This window comes from Rhizophagus irregularis, chromosome 16 (genome assembly GCF_026210795.1).
Source record: "Rhizophagus irregularis chromosome 16, complete sequence".
Classification (NCBI taxonomy): Eukaryota; Fungi; Glomeromycota; class Glomeromycetes; order Glomerales; family Glomeraceae; genus Rhizophagus; species Rhizophagus irregularis.
In genome coordinates this window covers 1,857,447-1,877,131 of record NC_089444.1, presented here as the reverse complement: position 1 = coordinate 1,877,131, position 19,685 = coordinate 1,857,447, and the positions used below count along the sequence as shown (strand labels likewise).

Here is a 19,685-nt window from a genome sequence, read left to right as displayed (position 1 = left end):
AATTATTATTAATTAATTATTATTATTATTATATTAAAAAAAAAAAATTTAATCGACATTGCCTAAATAAAAAAATAAAAATTTAAATGTCATCGACTAAAAATAAAAAATTAATAAATTTTATACTTACCATCAACGAGTTCTTCACTATTAGCAGTATTTTGACTGCTATTGTTGTTGCGATGTGCTATAAAATAATTAAGAAAATCAATAAAAAATTTATAATTTTAACTTTTTATACTTTACATACCTCTAATATCTTGCCATTGGCAAGTTCTTCTGACACCAACCGTGTATTCATCACCTCAAAAAACATAGTTCTGGGATGGCTTTTGACACCACGCGGGTCATCTGCAATGACCAGTAATTAGTCCTAAAGTATTAAATAAGTATTAAAGTATTTTATTTTATTTTATTTATTATTTTATTTTAAGGCAAGCTAGGAGAATAACATTGATAATATTTGACTAACAAAAGCAGTTACATTCAATAAATCGGATCTTGACTAGAATTTTTAAAAAAAACTATTCTACAACCGACTATTGTAGAATAGGGACAAGAAAAGAACCATCCTAGAATATAGGTAACCCACCCTAAAATGATAAAAAAATTCTAACTAATGAAATAACACAAACTAGACTAAACTAATTTACGTAATAGGGACAAAATTTCTGCTAAAACCTCCTTGTTATTCTTCTCATGATCCTTGTTCTTTGAAATATTCTTTGTCTTCTTCTGAACGGCAGGACTCTTCGACTGGTTGTTATTTTGTAGTTTTTTTTTGAAGACGGAACTTTATCCTTCTTTTTAGGCTGATTACTACCTGAAGCTTGACCTGTATGACCAGATTTCTTCTTGCTCAGGGTATTTTTAGCCTTCAGTTTACATGCTTTCTTCAAGTTAGGAATGGAGTGTCAACACCATTTCAACTCCTTACCATCTGGTACAAAAAACTGTGGCGTATCTAAGGCCTTTAGTGTGGTCTCTCAATTCTCAAAATATGCCACAAGTTTCCTCCTTCCTTTGCTTGTTTGAATGATTTTAAATGAGCTAGCACCGCATTTCATTAAAAATTCACATGGTTTACGGTCCATCCACAAGATAGCCATCGTCATATACTCTGAAATGTCATGAATGACAGCTTGAAACTTTTCACATTGTTTTCTTTCTCGTAAAGTCCAACTTGCGGGAAACCATCTAACTGGTATACCTCCCAGGTCTGACGTCCAATATTTTTTAAACTGGAAAAAGGCGAATGAGGATAGTGCTGTCTTGACTCGAAGAGTCTGGTACTTGTGTTGGCATTTAACTAACAACTTGATAGTATTACCCCAAAGGTTTAACTCTGCTATTATCTTTGAAAGAAAAGCAATAACAAAATTAAATTTATCATACAAAAACATGGAGAAAAGATAGAAAACAGAGTAAACAAATGCAAATATAACATATTCACGTGCAAATTTAAAATTAGGCACCCAATTTGTCTGAGATAAATATAATTTTGTCATACTTTCACATAATTATGACTAACTGGTAACTGCGTCTGGAGTGCAAAAAATTTTCAGATTAACTTTTAATTTTTAATTCAGGCTACAGTAAAATTATATTATACTAAAATTTTATTACCGTATTTTCAATTAAACAAAGTTTTATTATTTTTTATTTAATAATAAAAAAGATTACAAAAAAATATATAACAAGAAAAAATGTATTTGTAACAGCCTGTTACATATCTTATTTGTAACATCTTTTTTTTATTTTTTTTTAATAATAAATTTAATATGTGTTTCACAAATAAAATTTTTATATGCAAAATTTAATTTGGAAAACTTTTACTTAATGTACTTAAGACAGTTTCATAGACAAAATTTAAGTTATAAGCAGTTTCTTGAAATTTTTTAAAAATTCTTTTGTCTTAGTTACATGACTGATCTTTTGTTTTTGTTTACATTACGCCCGATCTTAAATTTTAATTGGATAAAATTGGGAGTTGTTACAAATAAGACACGTAACAGGCTGTTACAATTAGATTTATCCATATAACAATTATTCTAGCTATATAAATAATTAGAATTATGTGTATCTGTCATCTACAAATAACATGTTCACATTAATCTTTGATTAAATTTTTTTAAAAGAATGCTTAGATTACCTTGACTTCAAATTCTTTTGATTTAGAGTTTTTTTTTTGAATTCGCAGATATAGGATTACCACCTTGACGCATAGTATCAAAAAATATCCACCCTTGATGTGAAAGGTACTTAGGAACCACCTCGTTTTCTGATTAATGAGACCCTAAGTCAGAAGAGACTAGCCTATCAGGTACAAGTACCCTACAACTTTCATTCCTAGGTAGTCAAAAATCTCAGGTAGTTCCAGATCTTTGGATGTGTTAGGATTTGATGAGTGAGAGAAAAAAATAACTCTGGCATTTTGTAAAGAAAAATAAAAATGATAATATTTTTAGGATCATTTTAACTCTTACCAGAGGTGAAATTCACCAGAGGTGATTTTTACCGTATCATATGATTTATAATTATTATATTAAAATTCAATTTTTTAAAAAAGTACAATTTTACATGTTATTATATAATTAAAAATACAATAAAAAGTACAATAAAAATGAATAAAAATATGTAAAATTTTCTCCCTTTTCTAATGAATATTTTATTATGATTACTGAGTAAAAATTGATCAAGTTTCATTAGAAGCAATGAATTAAAAAAAAATTATTTGGAAAAGACTTTATTTTTTTTCCCAAACCTCCCAAACCTCCCACCCACCTGCGGACAGCTTCTTTGAGGAATAATTCTCTGAGCATTTTCTTTATGACAAGATCCTTGAAGTTGTCTTAGACTTTGGAGAGTAAAATCTACTGTTCGTGATGTTGTATTAACTTCAGTAGATGACTCTAATGCTATAAGTACTGGTGAATTATCAAGAATATCATCTAATTTCATTAAAATTTCATTTTTATACCATCTGATAGGTATAATACTAATATGGAATCTTGCAGTACTTGAATAAAGCATTACTCACCAAAAGTAATGGCAAATAATTCCTTTTGTAATAGATTCTATACACATACAAATATGAGTCCCATCACTAAAAAGAGCTACCAGATTTTTTTTCTAGAAATACCTCCTATTCTAATAATTTCCATACTTCAATAATATTTGATGTATCTATACAATCAAGTATAGCCTTCAATGTTATTTGTGGTTCATCTACCACTTCTATGAAATTATCATCAATGGTTTCAGCTTGTAAATTCTATAACAAAAATTTATGTTAAACTCTATCTCAACTTATTAACAAACTAATTTATGGAATGGCATATAAGCTTTAGCCAAACTGATTCTATTACCATATAATGCCCTAGTCATATAGCATTCATACTCTGGAAATTCATTTATCATAAATGCTTAACGTTGCTCAAATAATTCTATGCTTAGTACGTTTCTACATGAATAAAAGGCCTTACTGAAAACATTAAATCTTAATCCTAATTTTGATTTAAGATTAATCCTTAATTATATTTCGCCAGATATGAAATAAATAATAAAAATGTGGTGTTGTAGAAAAAATTTGAGAAGCTGCATTGATTAATCCTGACTCTGAATCTGTCCAAAATGCTTTTGGCGCAATATTATCAGTAGCTTTCATTAAACATTGCAAAATCCATGTGTATGTAGATGCCATTCCATCTTCCACTAGTGCATTTGCTATATTTCAAAATCGTCCATAGTTGTCTTTTACCATTAATACACTCAAATACATATTGTATTTATTGGTCTTACAAGAAAATCATTGATATAACTCTTATTGAGAGGGAGACATCCAAAAGATGCCTGATAAATGACATTCATTACCAAAATGTCAAATATAAATCTTCCAACGTGGGTCTTGAGTCATTTTTTCTAAAAGTACATTAAGAAATAAAACTGAATCCAGTTTTTCATCTCTATTACTTTGACGCAATTTATAAATTGCATTATAAACGTCTTGCTTATGAAATACATGTTCTGGATACTTTTTTTTAAGTATCTCTAATTGTGTAATTGGCGCAACCTTGCAATCTGAAAAAAACTTTAAGTCTTGAATCATTTCACTATTAAGACGTCTATATCTAGCAATAATATGAGATATTTGTGCAGGATTTACCTCATGATTATGCACATCTTTTAATGTTGTGCACCCTATTTGATGTGCAGATTTAGGAAATGTAAAGTTAACATGCCATTCACAATTAGTTTTAATTGTACCATGTAACCAATGTAATTTTTGATCCAATATTTTTTGAGGTTCATAATTGCTACTTAATGAACAATGAAATGATTTACGTCTGTTAATAGTTGAATCATTAGAATCTTTATCATTATAACTAATAACCAATCATCAAAAGAATCTCTTACAGCCAAATTATATTGATAATTACTATTACCAAAAGATGGTTCTAAAGGTAGCGAAGGTTCTATATCTGTAAAATTATTATCTGAAGTTAAAAGTGGTTTAACAGATAATACAAATGGTAATACAGGTGATATAGAAGGTGGCTCAGAAAGTTCCAAAGATGATGGCAAAAAGTTTATATTAAAAGGTTCGGAATATAATGAAAGGTTTATATTGGTAAAATTATCATAATAAAAGCATTTATCTCATAATTATTATTATGATAATTAGAACAAAAAGCATTAAATTCCATATTGTTATTAAAGAAACTAACTATTCAAGGTTATTTATTATTAAGAAAGAAGGATTTTCTTTAAAAAAATAAAATGAGAAAAGTTAAAAAATTTATGAAAATCAAGGTGAAATTTACTTATGGTGAATTTTACCATAAAATTTATTAAATTTATGCATGGCAAAATTCATCCAGTAAAATTCACCAGAGGTGAATGCCATATTTTTAAGTTAGTTTTTTCTTTAAATTTTTTGGAAGTGTTTTGTTTCTTAAAATCATAATATTGTAAAAAAAATACTGGTTGCTACGACTGACAAATTGTCAGGCTACCCCTGGACAATGAAAATATCCAGCCCTATTTCATAACATTTTCCTCCAGGCTAAAGCAAATATTACAAAAGAAATTGCAAATATATTTAACATGCAATAGATACATGGCTGTTGAAAAATATATTCACACTTATACCACAGTCTAACAAAGAAGACCAGATTGAATAAACGTTTTCGCAATGGTTTTATATTAAAACTGTTGCAATTGTTTAATTATTAAATAAAAAAAATGTTGTGAAACATTTTTTTAATATATTATTATAAAAAAATGTTTACGCACAACGTTTCTATAATAATTTGATAAAAAAATGTTGCGAAATGTTTTTTCAAAGTAATTTTAATTAGAAAAACATTTTCGCAACATTTTTTTTAATTAATTTAATGAAAAAATATTACAAAAACGTTTTTTATAATATATTATTATAGAAAAAACGTTTTCGCAACATTTCTATAATAATTTGATGAAAAAACGTTGTAAAATGTTTTTTCAAAGTAATTTTAATTAGAAAAACATTTTCACAATATTTTTTTAATTAATTTAATGGAAAAATGTTGTGAAAAGGTTTTTTATAATATATTATTATAAAAAAAACGTTTTTGCAACGTTTCTATAATAATTTAATGAAAAAATGTTGCGAAATGTTTTTTCAAAGTAATTTTAATTAGAAAAATGTTTTCGCAACATTTTTTTAATTACAGCAGATTGCAAAATTGTAAGACCACCCTATGATTTTCAATTTGAAAATTTGATATTTTGAATTTTTCAAGAATTAGTAAAAAAGCAAGTTTAAATACCTATTTTGGTAATAACTTTAACTCCTTAAAATTAATATAGATTTTAAAGTAATTTATTTATATTAAATCATATGATATATTTCTATTTTTATTTAAGGAGTTGAATAAACAGGTTTTTAACTTGATTTTTTACTGGTTTTTGAAAAATTCAAAATATCAAATTTTCAAATTAAAAAATCATAGGGTGGTCTTACAATTTTGCAATCTGCTGTGAAAACGTTTTTTATAATATATTATTATAAAAAACTGTTTATGTAACGTTTCTATAATAATTTAATAAAAAAATGTTGCGAAATGTTTTTTCAAAGTAATTTTAATTTAAGCAACATTTTTTTATTATAGGACTGGACTGGACCAGACCAAAATAATTAGTTAATTTTGATCTGATCCAGTTTATGTTAAAAGATAATCTGGGACCAGACCAAAATGAACCAATTATTTTGGTATGATCCTAGGTTACTCCCCAATCTGGACCAATCCAAACCATTTAGAGCTTTACTATTGGCCATATAGTTATTGCTTTAGGTAATTTTTTTCTGAATATCTGTAACAACTCTTTTTCCTTTTCATTTTTATGAAAAATTCTGCAAAAATTTTTTTATAAATTTTTTCACTTTATTTAAAATTTTTTTACATAAAATAAAAATGTCAGATATAGGAGACTTGAGTAGAATAAATTCTAATAATGCAGAAGACTTTTTAAAGTTTGTCTTATATAATGGACACCAATTTTTACATGAAGTAACCGTTCAGCTCAGTTCATTCATGAAAAATAGTTTCCTTAAAACTTTATTTGATAAAAGTTCACAGTCTATAAACAAAACTCAGCTTTTAGCAGGAATGTTTGGCGAGTGTGCCAACCTGAATAACTTTTTTCAACAGGCAAAGGTGACGAATATACAACCTACCACCCTTTCACTAATATTTTCTATAGCTCTTTACTGTTCGTCTAGATCGTGAGATGCTTTTGCCACCTGCGCCTATACTCTATATGGTGGACTGGTGGTATGGGTGATGATACAGAATCAGAATGTCCATCTACTAGTTCATCAAATACGAAAATTACATCAAAACCAGTACTAGAAACACCTCCAATACTGCCAGATATGAAAATGACTCTTGTTGATCAAACTGTGATATCTGAAACTTTCCGGAAGAAAGATAAATAAAAGGTGTGTGTTACAGATGATAAACAAGCCAAACATAGTGTACAAACATCAGCCAAAAAACCCTGTAAGGGGAAGAATTTATCGTACCTGAGGCAACACAAATACTGACTGGATACAGTCAGCTCGCTTTATAACGAATTTTAATGTAACGAATTTTTTAGTACAACGGATCTTCACTGTGGTCCAGAATTTTACATATTAAAAAATCTTGTTATACCGAATTTTACTAATTAAATGCTGTATAGCGTATAACGAAGTAGATTGTGTAAACTTTATATATAAAATGAGTCGCTTTGTAACGAATTTTTTTTATACCGAATTTTTTTAAATATTACGAAGATTTTTGCAATTTTTTTTATGGAGGGCTATTTTTTTGCAAATTTTCTATAAAGGACAATTTAGCATTTATTTTACACCAAATCATGTTTCAAATATAGCAATACTGCACATTCTGTAATTTTATATAAAAATAATAATAGATAATGATTAAAATTCATGTTTCGCGTTTTTATTTTTTATATTTTTTTAAAAAATGCCAAAAATTAAACCTACTAACCTATCCAAAAAACAACTTTCTAATGAACCTTCAATTACTAACAAACGTAAGTCTCTTACTGCTGCACAAAAAAAAGAAGTTTGTTTTAAAAAAATATCCACGCCTTCCTTAAAACAAAAAGAACTAGCCAAAGAGTATGAGGTTAGTGAAGGGATGATTAGTGATATTTTAAAGGAAAAAGACCGTTGGCTTGCAGTGGATCTTAGTTCATATCAAGCTGGTCTGCGACATGAAAGAAAGCTTCCATTTATTAATATTGAAGAGGCTTTAACTCTTTGGGTAGAAAATGCACTCCAGGCTGGCCTTGTTATTAGTGATGATATTCTTTCAACTAAAGCCTTGGAGTTTGCTTTTTTGTGCAATGAAGAAAAATTTAAAGGATCAGAAGGGTGGGTTGACAATTTTAAAAAATGGCATAACCTTAAACAATATAATGTGCATGGAGAAGCAGCAAGTGCACCACTCCAAGATCTTGATATAATGTGTGAAAACTTGCGCCAAATTCTTAAAAATTATGACCCTAAGGATATTTTTAATTGTGATGAAACAGGTCTTTTTTGGAAAATGCGACCCAATCGCACTATATCTAATGGTCCTGTTGCTGGAACAAAACAATCAAAAGATCGTATAACTGTTTTGTTTACTTGTAATGCAACTGGAACTGAAAAAATGCGCCCATTATTCATACATAAATATGAAAATCCCTGAGTTCTTAAAAATATTAATAAGAAGACTCTTCCAGTAAATTATTACTGGAACTCAAAGAGCTGGATGCAAGTATCAATCTGGAATGAATACCTCAAAAAGCTTGATGCTCAAATGAGAGCACAAAACCGAAATATTATTCTTTTTGTTGATAATGCACCAACTCATTCTTTATATGAAAATACAAGTCTTACAAATATTACAATTGAATTCCTTCCTCCAAACACTACTGCACACCTCCAACCATGTGATCAAGGAATTATCAATAGTTTTAAGGTGAGCAAATTTAATCTCTATTTTGCATCAGTGATACTTAAATTTTATTGATTATTACTTTATCATTTTTTTTTATTTTAGGCACAATACCGAAAGTTGTTATTACATAATAGAGTTAAAACTTTCGATAATTATAATGAATATGGCATTGAACCCATTGAAATTAATATCAAAAAGTGCATCAAATATGTTGCACGTGCATGGGATGCTGTTACGCAATCTACAATTGAAAATTGCTGGTTAAAGACAGGTATTTTACCTAAAGATGATGAAGTTGAAATTGATTTAGAATTTCATGCTGAAACACAAGTTCATCTAATGCATATGAGAGAACTAGAAGAAGTTCAAGATTTAATTGATCAACTTTATCTTGAAAATCCTTTTACTGCTGATGAATTTATTCAATATGATAATTTCGGACTTACAGCAGAAATGATATCCAATGAAGAAATTTTGAAAGCTATTCTCCCTAATAATCCCAATAATCAAGAGGAGGTAGAAGATTTTGATCCTTTACCACCCATTACTCATAATGAGGCTATCGAGCATTATGATAAGGTGATTTTGTATTTGGAGCAACAAGAGGATAATTTTGATATGAAAAAAGATGAATTAAATTTTGTTAAAAAGCTAAAAAAAGAAGCTTTAAAACAACGTTTTATTTCTGCAAGACAAACTAATCTCAATAATTTTATTAATATTACTTAATCCATTAATTTTAGTAATAATATAATAATTGTATGATAATTACAAATACAACAATAATAATTAATAAATAATACATAATTAACTAAATAAAACTTTTAAAAAATATAGAAAGATATTTAACGAATTTTAAAATAATGCAATAAATATTCATTATACAATATTACGAATTTTCGTTATATATACCAAATAATTCGCTGTGGTGTTACCGAATTTTTCCATAACGAAGGTCAGATCAGCTGGGACGGCAACTTCATTATAAGGTGAGCTGACTGTACAAAGAAGTTGATGATGAGCGAGAGCAAATTAGAGATATTATTTTATACGATATATCATATACCTGGGACGTTAAGAAAATACTTAGGAGAATTAACATTATGGGGTAAAACTATTAAGTTGTCAGTTAAACGGATACATAAATATCAGACTCTTAGAGTTAAACTCATTTACTCTTCCCCAATTTAATAAGTTCTGGATGACTGATTTGGGAGGTATACCTGTGAGATAGTTTCCTGCAAGTTGGAATCTCCAAGAAAGAAAACAATGAGAGAAATTTTAAGCCATCATTCATAATATTCTGGAAGAAATGAAGATGGCTACTTTGTGGGCTGACCATAAACCAACAGCATTTTTAACAACATGTGATGCTAGTGCATTTAAAATTATACAAACAAGTAAAGGGAAGAGGAAGCTTGTAGGCTATTTTGAGAATTGGGAGGCTACACTCAAGGCCTTAAATACTTCACAAGTTTTCTTTACCAATGGTAAGGAGTTGAAATGGTGTTAACACCTTAATGAATAAGCATAATACGAAGGCAAAAATACTTCAAACAAGAAGTCTGGTGTTACTGGACAAAGCAAGGATAGTAATAAGCCTAAAAAGAAGGATATAAAGTCCTTGACCAGAGTCGCTAAAGATGATAACCAGTTGAAGAACCCAAGCAGGCAAAGAAATCTTCAAAGAGTAAAAGTCGTAATAAAGGTAACAACGAGGTTTTAGCAGAGATTTTAACTTTATTATGTAAATTAAATTAGTCTAGTTTCCTTTATGGTTAAGTTTTCTAATTAGAATATAGCATATTTTTAGCAGCAGAATTTTTTTTACTTTTTATTTCGCTCTATAAGCCCTTGGCTTTAAAGGGGCTATCCCCAGTTGATTTCTTTAACTATACCCAATGCATATGGGTTAGATTAGGCAGTGTAGTTTCACTTAGGTATAGCTTTTCTCTTTAATAAAGGGGGGAGGTCTGGTGGTATAGAAATTTAGTTTCTAGCGCTGAATATATATTTCTGGCTCTAGACATGTATTTTAGTTCACTTGTATTTATATTACATACCAATTTAGCTACTATTTGTACTAGTCCAGATTTACTACTTTTGTTGGAATAAAATAAATTCTGAATATCTGTAATTTGAACTCTTTTCTAAACTTATTTTTTACGAAAATTTCTGCATAATAATTTTTTATAAAAATAATCCTCTTTATTAAATTTTATTACATAAAATAAAAAAATGGATAAGAGTAGAATACAGAAAAACAAACAAGCTATAAAGTTAATTTTTGACTCTAGTATCATTTTCTTTGAAGATGTTATAAAACACTTAGGTTTTTTTATAAAGAATGGTTTTCACAAGAACTTATTTGCTAAAAACCCATCAACTACTGTGGATAAAGCCCAGTTATTGATACAGATGTTTTGTAATGCTAATATATTCTATAGCACTTTATGTTTCGTCCAGGTCATGGGATAATTTTGCTTTCCACTTCTACTACAATTTTGGCGACATGGATGACGTTGTATATGATGAAAATGTTACAGATGATGGTTTAGATAAGTCATCTGAAGATGATCTTTATGAAGATGAAGATGATATAATTTTAGGATTACAAATACCAAATCCAGTAGTTGAAATGCCTCCAATACTGCCTGATGTGAAAATGACCCTGTTGATCAAACTGTGATACCTAAAAATTCCTGGAAGGATAAACAAAAATCAAAAGCGCGTGTTACAGATGATAAACAAGTCAAGAACCAATCAACAACAGCAAAACCTAATGCACAAACATTAGCTAAAAATTCCCAAAAGGAAAAGAAATCATCCAAACCCAAGGCTATTCAAATACTGACCAGATACGAAACTGTCAGAGAGGAGCAAAAGCAAATCTGAGACATAATAGTTTACTATATTCCGTATACCTGGGATTTGCCAAAAATTTTAGCAGAATTAAAACTATGGGTAATACTATCAAGTGTTCGCTTAAACACCAACACAAGTATCAAACTTTTAGAGTCAAGATAGCACTATCCTCATTTGCCCTTCCCCAGTTTAATAATTACAAGAAAGCAAATAACATGAGAAATTCTAAGCCATTATTCATGGCATTCCAGAAAAAATAATGATGGCTACCTTGTGAATAGACTGTAAACTGACTGAATTTTTAATGAAGTGCAGTGCTAGCTCATTTAAAATCATTCAGACAAGCAAAGAAAGGAGAAAACTTGTGGCCTATTTTGAGAATTGGGAGATGCCACAAGTGAAATGGTGTCAACACTCCATTCCTAACACAATCAAAACTGAAGGCTAAAAATATCTCAGACAAGAAGAAATCTGGTAAAACAGGTAAAGCTCCGATAAGTAATCAGTCTAAGAAGAAGGATAAATAACAATCCTTGATGAAAGCTTCTAAGAATAATAACCACCTGACCATCAAGGGTGGTAATAAAGCAAACAAGGAAGTTTTAGCAGAAATATTGTCTTTATTACAAAAATTAGTATTAGTAGAATAGTTATATATTTTATTTCCACTTTATAAGCTCAAAGCTTTAGAGTGGTTTGTCCCAGTTGATACCCTTTTTTTTACCCAGTGCGTATGGGTTGACCTTTGCGAGCTAATATCAATATAGGTCAGCTCCACTCTTTATTGAAGGGCAAGATTTTGTACCAATGTGTACAGAATGTATAACCATTGCCATACTTTTAGCTATAAAAGTATCAATTATAAAGAAGCTGGGCCATCTGGACTATGCGATAATGAAATAGAAATCAATTATCAAGAAGCCAATGAAATGGATTATTATGCAATGGAGTATGAACCATTATCCGAGTTATCATCTGATATTCCTGGTCCATTACCTGTAAGAAATTATCTTTTTTTAACAAAAAAGATGCCTATAAATGAAATTTAATATCAGATGATGCGGATGATGATGATCAAAATAGACCCTCTAAGGATTCTGGGAAGGATAATGACCAAAATATTGATTTTGATGATTCTGATGAGGAGGAGGATGACGACTATGAAGAGATTAATTTTACATCACCAGAATTTGATAATGATGAGACTAAACTTTCTCCTAATCTTAACGATGATGTCTGTACTTGGGTTATGTTGTGGATATTGCAATATTAATAATGATATAAACTTCTGAATGTCGCAATAAACTCTCTTTTTAAATTTTTAAACCTTTTACTTTCAGCATTAGATAAAAGTAAATTTTGTCATTCCCATCCTCGCAAAAAAAAAATTGGGATATCAACAATATCCCAATTTGCTGCTTGTAATAAATGTCATAAACTATATGACATTAATGAAATAATAAACACAACTGAAATCCCAACTTGTAGTTTTGTAAACTATCCAAATCATAGCATGCAAAGATTTCGACAAATGTGTAGTAATCTATTAACGAGAAATATAGATAGTAATTATAATCCTATATTTCGCCCAGTAATGACTTTTCCACTAATCAATATCAAGCAGCAGCTTTCCCTTTTTTTGCCGCAAAGATTTTGAGATGTCATGTCGAAAGTAAGCAGAAAGGAAAAATGAAACTGAAGCATTATTCGATATTTATGATAGTAGGATTTGAGAAGAATTTAAAGATGATAACACTGAACCTTTTTTTACAAAAGAATATGCTAATAGAGTACATTGGATTGATGCTAAACATGGACTGGTTCCAGCCTTTTATAAATTCACAATATTCTGTTGGCATAATTTACGCCGTTATCTGTAATTTGCTATGTGCAGAATGCTTTAAACCCAAAAACATCCTCACGTTAGTGGTTATCCCTGGTCTGAATGAACTAAAACTTCACAAAATCAACAATTACTTATTTCCAATCGCAAAATTGTGCGACCACCCTGTGATTTTTAAAAACTTGTTTATTTGACTCCTCAAAATAAAATCAGAAATAATAACAAATAATAAAATCACGCAACTCAATATATTTATATTATATTATTTATAAATTAGTATGTGTAACAAATAAACTACTACACTTTAAAAAATTTAAACAATGGGACATTTTTACTTAGGCAAAGATATAAGGAAGTTAATTATTCAAAAGACTTTATTAGGTAGACATAGTATTTCACAAATTTCAAAAGAGTGTCATGTATCAAAAACTTTTGTAAAAGATGTAAGAAGATATTATAAGAAACATGGTGTGTTGGAAAATTCTAATAAGAAAAAAGCAAGACGAAAATCTAAATTGCAACAGGAAAGAATTATGGTAAAGTAATTTGTTTTATATTATTATTATACTACAACAATTATATAAATATACATTATTTATTAATAAAAATTATATAGGCTTTTACTTAAAAAATCTGATTGGTATTTAGATGAATTAGCAGCCAAAGTAACTAAATATCAGCAGAAATATTTAAATGACAAGCCCAATAATCTTTCAGTCAGTGTTTCAACTGTCTGTCGTACTTTAAAATCTTTGGGATTTTTTAGAAAAAAGGTTATTTATTATAGTAATTAATTTATACATTTTGTATGTTCGTTATTTACATCATATATTTATAGCTATCTAGAAAAGCAAAAGAAAGAAATGAAATAGAAAGAATTTCCTTTATTATGAGAATGAAAAATTTTTCACTTGAACAGTTTGTTTTTGTGGATGAAACTGCAAAAGATGAGAGAACACCTTTTAGATCTTATGGCTATTCATCTTCAAATAGACGTGCAGAAATTAAATGTCCATTTATAAGGGGTAAAAGATACACAATTGAAGGTACATTAGGGATTAATGGTATTATTGCTCATTGTATACAAGAAGGTCTTATGAATGAAGATGATTTCTATAATTTTCTACTACACGATTTAGTAAATATACTTTTATTTTACTATTTTAAATTAATAATTCAATATTATTAAAATAATTAAATTTATTTTTTAGTATTTTAGTAATGGATAATTGCTCAATACATAAATCTCTTCGCACATATGAAATTCTTGCAGCATATGGAGTAAAGTTAATATTTTTACCCGCCTATTCTCCTGGTCTTAATTCGGTAATATTTTATATACATTTATTTACATTTTTTTTTTTTAATATTAACAATATCAGATATTTATTTAATAGATTGAGCAATGCTTTTCATATGTAAAGGGTTTCCTTCATAGATATCATGAATGGGTAGAAAGAGAATATGACGCTTATTACGTATTGAATACGGCATTTAATTTAATAGAATCAGTAAAGCTAAAGCATGTTTTACTCATGCGGGTTATGCATAATTTATTATTTGACTCCTTAATATATCTGACAAACTATCAAAATGGATGAAAAATAAGCAAATTGTTTATTATATTAATATATATATATTTCAAAATGTTTCAAATGAACTACAGTAAAAGATCAATTTGGAATTTTAATTCCTAATTCTACTAAAATTTTAATACGATGTCCAGCTAAGTCTACTCCAATATCTTTTAATTGACCTAATGTTAAATGAGATAACAAATCAACAGTATATCCATTATCAATAAAATTACTTTCATATTGTAGAAAAGAATCACCAAGTTTCATAAGAAAATCTCCAATACTATTATTTGTTGAATAATAACCATGTTGATAAGAATTGTACATTGGTGGCATCGGCTGTGACATTTGATAAATGATCATAGGTTGTGATCCAAGATTATTTTCGGTTGTTCTTGGTAAAGCATTAGTTTTTTGCTTTTTTGATTGGGTTGCTGGTGGTATAAATGATGTTAAAGGAGGTGGTTTTGACAAAGATGTTCTTTTGTTTTCTGGTATATTTCTTTCTGGTTAGAATCATCTACCTATAAGTATATTTAATTTATTAATTAATTCAATTAATTCAAGTAAATAAGAAGCAATTAACACCAATCAATTTTCAACAATAAATCAACGGAAAATAATATATACTTACTATATAGCTAGCCCATACTAGTAACATAGAATCATTTAATTGAACATGTTCAGGATTTTCTCCATGATAGGTCAAACAGTATTCATTTTCGTAAAATTGACAAAATAATGGTTCTGAACAATATGCATTGTGCAAATGATTTAATATCTCAGATTTTTTTTTTTATCATCAAGAATTTCACTCATCTGCTCTGCTTTCTTTAATTGCTGTAAGATAAAATATAATTGTATAATTGTATTATTTATTTGAATAAATTGCAGTTAAGAATTAAGAAATGTTATGTTAATAGATGCTTACTTTACAAGCGAAAAAAAATCAAAAAAAATATTTAAAAACACTTTTTTTGTGTAATAAAACCATTATAAAATACCGTCAAAAATAAAGAATAATCCTTAAAAATATGCTGTTTATTATATAAATACATATAATATACAATAATTACAATAATTATTAAACAATAATACCTAAAAAATAAAAATAAACCTATTAATATATTTAAAAAAAGTTTTACAGTGTAAACTGTTGTTTAAAATGCCTTAATAAACGTAATAATGTGCAAATAATGTTATAAAAATAGAGCACATTATACTAACTTCAACATGTCACATATTTACAACATCTAATAGGAAAATGATTTCCCGATGATTCCCACCATATTGTTTTTTTGTAGAAAGTTATTTATTTGCAGATCATCACAAATTTCATATATATTCCTAAATTATATCACCTGATCATTAATTAATGATTGGCCCATATGTAATATGTCCTCTCTTTGACCTAATAACTCTTCTTGATCTGACTATCTTCTCGACTTGACTCTCCTCGACCTAACTCTCTATCTTCAAATAACATGTCCTCTCTTCAACCTAATATCTCTCCTCAACCTGACCCTCCTTGATCTGATTCTCCTTGACCTAACTCTCCTCATGATAATCGTAATACCTTTCGCACCCTCATCATCATCATTCGTCTACCTCTCCTCGTACCCCTCTTCATCATAATTCATCTACCTCCTCTCATACCCTCTTCTTTGTCTTCTACTTCTTCTCAGTCTCCTACCTCCTTTCGTACCTTTTCTATCATAATTCATCTACCTCCCCTCATACCCCTTTTCATCATAATTCATCTACCTCCTCTCATACCCTCTTCTTTGTCTTCTACTTCTCCTCAGTCTCCTACCTCCCCTCATACCCTTTTTATCATAATTCATCTACCTCCCCTCAGACTTCTACCTCTTGCCATAATCGTAATTCTAATACTGAATGGTCAGACCAGCAAACCGCTGCTCTAATTGAGCAGCATAGGGAACAAAATTATGAGTATTACTACAGAATCATTGGTCACAGCCAAAGAAACTTCTGGAATACAATAGCAGAAAGTGTTAACCATAATTGTGGGTGCAACTACACTGGTAAACAATGCCAGACAAAGTTTAATAGCCTTATTTCCAATTATCATGTGAGTTAAATATTAGTAAATAAAATTTGTGTAATAGTAATAACTTTAATACTTATTTAAAAAAACTCTTTCCTGAATATTCATTTTTTATGAAAATTTCTGTGTAATAATTTTTTTTAAAAAAATATATTCCTTTATTAAACTTTATTACACATTAAAAATGACAAAGGACACGAGTAGAATACAATACAAAGAAGCTGTAGACTTCATTTCAGAATTTAACGATATATTTTATCAGTCACTTTCTTTTCACTTAAGTTCTTTTATAGAGGACTGTTTCTTCAAAGACCTATTTAACAAAAACCTGTCAAAAGCTGTAAACAAAGCACAGTTATTGATAGAGAAGTTTGGCAACAGTGCTAACCCTACGAACTTCACTGCTCAAGCTCAAGCTACAAATATACAACCAACTACCTTTCGCTAATATTTTCTATAGCAATATATGCCTTATCCAAAACTTGGGAAAATTTCGCTGCCCAGTTTTTTACATGACAGATGATGAGTCATTAGCAGATGAGCCTGATGTCACTGAATTTAACCATAAGGTTAACAAATTAAGGTCAAGAGCATCAAAAACAGTAGCCAATACGCCTCCTAAACTGCCTAATATAGAAATGACCCCTGTTGATCAACCTGTAATACCTGAAAACTCCCGGAAGAAAGATAAATAAAAGCGCGTGCTACAGCCCTATGAAAAAAGTCTGTGTGATTTTTGTTGAAAAATCATTCAATTAAATTCACTACGATTTCTGTATATTTGACCATACAATAATTGTGCTAAAAATTGCAATAAATCACACAATTATTGCATGGTAATTCATTCAATAATTATCCTATTTTTGACCTGAATTTATACAATTATTGTGTGATTTTTGAGCCAAAGTTTAGGCCATATTTTAGGAATTATAGGTTAAATTTTACAGTAATAATAGGCAATTTATAAAGTGAAATTATGAATTTTTATTGACTTAAAATATAAAAAATATACACAATATTTCATAAATAAAATACTAAATTTGATATAATCATAAATATAAAAATTTGTAAGAAAATAAAATAAAATAAAGTATGTTAGTAACATGAAAGTAAATTAGTAGTATCAAAGAAGAAAGTAAATTATTAGTGTAAGTAAATTATTAGTATTAAATAAAAAAGTATGAAGTTAGTGAAGAAAGCAAGTTAGTAACATTAAAATGTAAAAAGTTAGGAAAATAAAAAGATAAAGAACACAAGTTTTTCTTACCTAATATTTTAAAAGAAAGTTGAAGAAAAGTTAAAAGGTTAAAAAAACATAAACAAAAACATTTCGCGTCATCATATTTATTTTGACGATCAGATCACGTGATAGTTGATTTTTACCGCATAATTCTGGCCAAATTATAATTCCAGTCAGAACTAATTGTGTAACCTAATAAAAAGTTTTTAACTTTTTTTTAGTTACAAGATGATACAAAAATTTCACCAATGGTGCCCTTTTATAAGCAAATATGCAGTTGAATTTTGTGTAACCTTACTGCATAAATAACTTTACTTAGGAAAATCTATTTGTAATGGTTAAAAGTGGTCTATTTGACCCTAAAAGTGGTCAAATGTAACCAGATGGAGTAGGATTACCCAAAAATTGCTTTCCGTATCCTAAATTTAAGTCTATTTTCAAGTTGTACAATAATCACAATTTTTATTGTACAAAAATTGAATGCTTTCTGTATCCTAAATTTAAGTTGTATAAAGATCACACAAAAATTGAACATTTTCTATATCCTAAATTTAAGTTGTACAAAAATTGCATACTTTTAATATGCTTTGAAAAACTTCATAGCTATTTTTATCCAAAAATCTGCAATAATTGTACAATTTCCACACGGACTTGAACAAATATTGTACAAAAATTGGATGATTTTTTTTCATAGGGCAGATGATAAACAAGTCATAGACCAATCAACAATGGCAAAACCTGATACAAAAACTCATCTAAACCTGAGGCCACTCAGTTACTGACAGGATACAAAGCTGTTGGAGAGGAGCAACACATTTGATATCAGAAAATTAGCTTCTGTCTCTAACTTCAAAACTAATTTTGACATAATACAAGTTTTTAATTAATATACTTTAAAAAATGATATAGTTGATGTTATTATAATTTTATTACAGCAAATTACAAAATTGTAAGACCACCCTATGATTTTTAATTTGAAAATTTGATATTTTGAATTTTTTCAAGAATTAGTAAAAAAGCAAGTTTAAATATTTATTTTGTAATAACTGTAACTCCTTAAAATTAATATAAATTTTAAAGTAATTTATTTATATTGAATCATATGATATATTTCTATTTTTATTTAAGGAGTTAAATAAACAGGTTTTTAACTTGATTTTTTACTAGTTTTTGAAAAATTCAAAATATCAAATTTTCAAATTAAAAAATCATAGGGTGGTCTTACAATTTTGCAATCTGCTGCAATAGAATTAATAGCATATATAATTTTATTAATAGAATTTATTATTAATTTATTTTATCGTTTATTTTAATTAGGTGAAAATGATATTAAAAGGTTAATAATCAGATGATTCAATAAAGAGCCTTTTTTTCTTATGTTCAATCTTTAAATTATCAATTAAACATTTAAATCTATACCTAATTTTCAGGGAAGAAGAATCAGAATCCAGTCTTCCTCGATCTAAATCACACCACTCCTACTCAAAATCATGATGCTACTCCCATTCCAAATCATGCCGCTCCTCACAGCACTCTCGTTCCAAATCATGTCAATCTTGCTACAAACCACGCTGCTCTCAATCCAAATCACGTCACT

The 19,685-nt window shown here is 28.5% G+C and overlaps 4 protein-coding genes across 4 annotated transcripts; 2 read left to right on the top strand and 2 right to left on the bottom strand.

Annotated features, from left to right (window-relative positions):
- Positions 1 to 3,880: 3,880 nt before the first annotated feature.
- On the bottom strand, positions 3,881 to 4,906 carry OCT59_008179 (uncharacterized protein; the record flags this gene model as incomplete). The annotated part of the gene is made up of 3 exons (XM_066142286.1): positions 3,881 to 4,371; positions 4,446 to 4,658; positions 4,840 to 4,906. The coding sequence occupies 3 exons, from the start codon at positions 4,904 to 4,906 to the stop codon at positions 3,881 to 3,883; spliced, it is 771 nt and encodes a 256-aa protein (XP_065999182.1).
- A 3,746-nt stretch (positions 4,907 to 8,652) lies between these two features.
- OCT59_008178 (uncharacterized protein) lies at positions 8,653 to 9,241 on the top strand (the record flags this gene model as incomplete). Its single annotated transcript, XM_066142285.1, has 3 exons — positions 8,653 to 8,692; positions 8,767 to 9,074; positions 9,239 to 9,241. The coding sequence occupies 3 exons, from the start codon at positions 8,653 to 8,655 to the stop codon at positions 9,239 to 9,241; spliced, it is 351 nt and encodes a 116-aa protein (XP_065999181.1).
- A 2,937-nt stretch (positions 9,242 to 12,178) lies between these two features.
- OCT59_008177 (uncharacterized protein) lies at positions 12,179 to 12,633 on the top strand (the record flags this gene model as incomplete). The annotated part of the gene is made up of 2 exons (XM_066142284.1): positions 12,179 to 12,347; positions 12,416 to 12,633. The coding sequence occupies 2 exons, from the start codon at positions 12,179 to 12,181 to the stop codon at positions 12,631 to 12,633; spliced, it is 387 nt and encodes a 128-aa protein (XP_065999180.1).
- Positions 12,634 to 14,876: 2,243 nt separating this feature from the next.
- On the bottom strand, positions 14,877 to 15,143 carry OCT59_008176 (uncharacterized protein; the record flags this gene model as incomplete). The annotated part of the gene is made up of 1 exon (XM_066142283.1): positions 14,877 to 15,143. One exon carries the CDS (start codon positions 15,141 to 15,143, stop codon positions 14,877 to 14,879), a length of 267 nt encoding a protein of 88 aa, XP_065999179.1.
- Between the last annotated feature and the right edge of the window lie 4,542 nt (positions 15,144 to 19,685).